Here is a 2967-nt window from a genome sequence, read left to right on the forward strand (position 1 = left end):
GATCATGTAAACAAATTACTAGTATTCTAAAAACTTGAAGCGAACAAATAAAAATATAAAATTGCCAGAAAAAGAAAAATTTAAAGGGGTTAAAAAATTGTGAGCTTATGTTTATGTGTTTTGTCTATATATTTATATATTTTTAATATATAATTATATATAAAATAAATTAAAAATATTCTAGTTGAACCGAACTAAGCAGAGTGGCTCGTTTATAATCGAGCGAAAAACAAGCAAATATTTTCCAAACAAGCGACGAGCAATTTGGACGACCCTAGTAAAAATACCAGTTGTATATAAACATAACCCGGCCCACGTATAATTAACGGCTCAAAACATGAAACAAACAACAAGCTAGTGCAAGAAAGATCTAAAATGATCTAAATAAACTGATACATAATAATATCTATCTTCCCTCCCTCACTATGTTTTGTTTCTATAATGACAAGTTTGGTTCGAAACTCTTCGGTTGGAAATACTAATATCCAAATCACAGGACGACACTGAAACAATCCGAATGTTGAACAAATTAAGCACCCGAGCCTTCCCGGAGATCTTCGTGTAGGTAGAAACCGGCAGGTTACCGCGAATAATATCACCATAAACATCAACATTCGTCAACAACCGATCAGCAAAAACAGTGAGCGTGAGGTTGAGTTGCTTGGTGCCGTCTGACCCGATCTCATCAGACGGTATAGGAACATCACCTACGACTTGGCCCTTGTACAAGAGTGCGGCTGAGCTGTTGCGGAACTTAACATGGGCCATATTGGGGTTTTTAATTGTGATGGTTAGGTCAAGCGAGACGTTTAACGAGACACGAGGCGGAAGGAGGCTAACCGAGGCGTCTAAGTCTTTAACCATGACGGAGTTGATGGTGGTGATTGGGTTCTTGGGTTTGAAGACGGTGAGAGCTAGGATGAGTATGGTTAAGGCTAATGCGACGATGATAAGTACCATAGCGGCGGTTACGGATAAACAAATGCATCTTCGTCGTTTGCGTTTCCGGTTGTATTTGTCGTCGGCGAGGATGGTTGTGAGTGGGAGTTCATCCTTTTTTTCAACGTCCATTTTTTTTTCGGTAATGTAAAATTTCAAGGCGTTATTAAATAATAAGGATAGAGGTTGTTGACTAATTAGTTGTGGGAATTAAATGGAAGTGGGTAACGGTTAGGGTTTTTTTTAGTTCTTGCCACGACTTTATTACGCGGAAAATATCTTCACAAAACGTAAGACTTTTATTTGGTTAAGGTTTTGATGACTTCACAGATTAAAGTCTATTTATATAGTTTTTGATCGAAGCAAATTGAAATGGCTTCTTGTTCTTATAGATCATTTTATCTATTTATTTTTACAAATATTACTATTCAATCGTGTTCGTGGAGATGGTAGTTAAAACGTCATGTCATTGTTAAATAAACAGTGAATTTTAACTAACCAACTCAAAAACAAAATGTAATGGGACGGATAGTTAAACCTCCTTTCATTAGCAAATCATCCTTTTTATTAATTAGTTATAGCTTTTGTTTATTACTACTAGTTTAATAAAAAAAACCCAAAATTATATAGATTATAAAAAGGAGAGGGACATGATGTTTTATGTGGCACCTGGTGATGATGGAGACTAGGCGGGTAGGCGACGTTCACTAGTTGGATTCTTTAACTGCACGTGTTTTATCTCATCGAATTGTCGTGCCTTCAGGTGAGCATTCACGGGCGTTGGCCTTTCCCCATATTAAAAGACGAGTATATCCTGATGTGATGAATTTAGCCAGTAGCTCATTTAGAGGATTCATTCACCGTTCAAAAAATAAATAAATAAATAACTTAAAAAAGTTACAACTAAATCCATGTGTTGAAGCATGTGTGGTGGCGAGAATTTGCCATGCCTCGAGTGAGGTTTTTGCATTAGTAACTATGGTGGCAATCTATGGTGTATGGTGGTAAACTTTAGCTTCAAACAAAAGCGGTATTGCATCTTGCGGGAGGGATTGTGTGCTGGAATGTATTAAAACCTTCCCGAAAGGTACATCTTGCGGGAGGGATGGTTTGCGGGCCCAACATATTTTAGACGCTTTCTGTGGCCAGGGGTCTCCAACCGCCTCCGGGCTCTTAAAGGCCATCACTGATGTTGTCAACTTGTGGCTTGGGGGGCTTTGTCCTAAAGTTCTAGCGGAGTTCATTGCTTCGGCACCGTTGACCCCCCTGTTGAAACCTGACAATGGAATTAGACCCATCGCAGTGGGGGCCATTTGGAGAAGATTGGTGTCGAAAGTCGCTATGCGTAAATTAGGGAAAAGGTGGCTGCTTATCTAGGGGATTTCCAATTCAGGGTTGGGATCCCTAATGGGGCAGAAGCTGTATTGCATAGTGCTAACAGATTTTTGAGCGCGTTTCATTCTGACGGGTCCCTGGCTATGCTCACTGTTGATTTTTCTAACGCCTTCAACGAAGTGGATCGGACGAGCCTTCTCAGGGAAGTTAGCTGCATATGTCCATCCATCTTCCCATGGGTCCAGTTTTTATATACACGTCCCGCCCGTTTATATGTGGGGGATACTCATATTGGGGCTTTTACTGGGGTGCAGCAAGGGGACCCCCTTGGCCCTCTTCTTTTTGCGTTGGTCCTTCATCCGCTCATCCTTAGGGTGCAGGGGGCATGTTCCTTGCCCTTCCATGTTTGGTATTTAGACAATGGCACTATCATTGGTAAGTCTGAGGAGGTTGCTAGAGCGTTGGGCATTATTCGCTCAGAGGGGGCGTCTCTAGGGCTTAGGCTTAATATTCGAAAAACAGAGATTTTTTGGCCGTCATGTGATGATTCGAAGAAAGTGCCGGGTTTATTCCCTGGCGAGATTAGCAGGCCTGTGACGGGAGTTAAACTCCTGGGGGGAGCGGTTAGTCGGGATGCAGGGTTTATTCGGTCTTTGACAACTAAAAGAGCTTTGAGGGCGGTTGAACTTATGA

The 2967-nt window shown here is 41.1% G+C and overlaps 1 protein-coding gene across 1 annotated transcript; it reads right to left on the reverse strand.

The window, feature by feature from the left end:
* Positions 1–423: 423 nt before the first annotated feature.
* On the reverse strand, positions 424–1071 carry LOC143630859 (uncharacterized). Its single transcript, XM_077099760.1, has one exon. It carries the CDS (start codon positions 1069–1071, stop codon positions 424–426), a length of 648 nt encoding a protein of 215 aa, XP_076955875.1.
* Positions 1072–2967: the final 1896 nt, after the last annotated feature.

Source organism: Bidens hawaiensis, unplaced genomic scaffold (genome assembly GCF_021521415.1).
Source record: "Bidens hawaiensis isolate Kalapana, Puna unplaced genomic scaffold, B.hawaiensis_p1.1 tig00000512_1, whole genome shotgun sequence".
Classification (NCBI taxonomy): Eukaryota; Viridiplantae; Streptophyta; class Magnoliopsida; order Asterales; family Asteraceae; genus Bidens; species Bidens hawaiensis.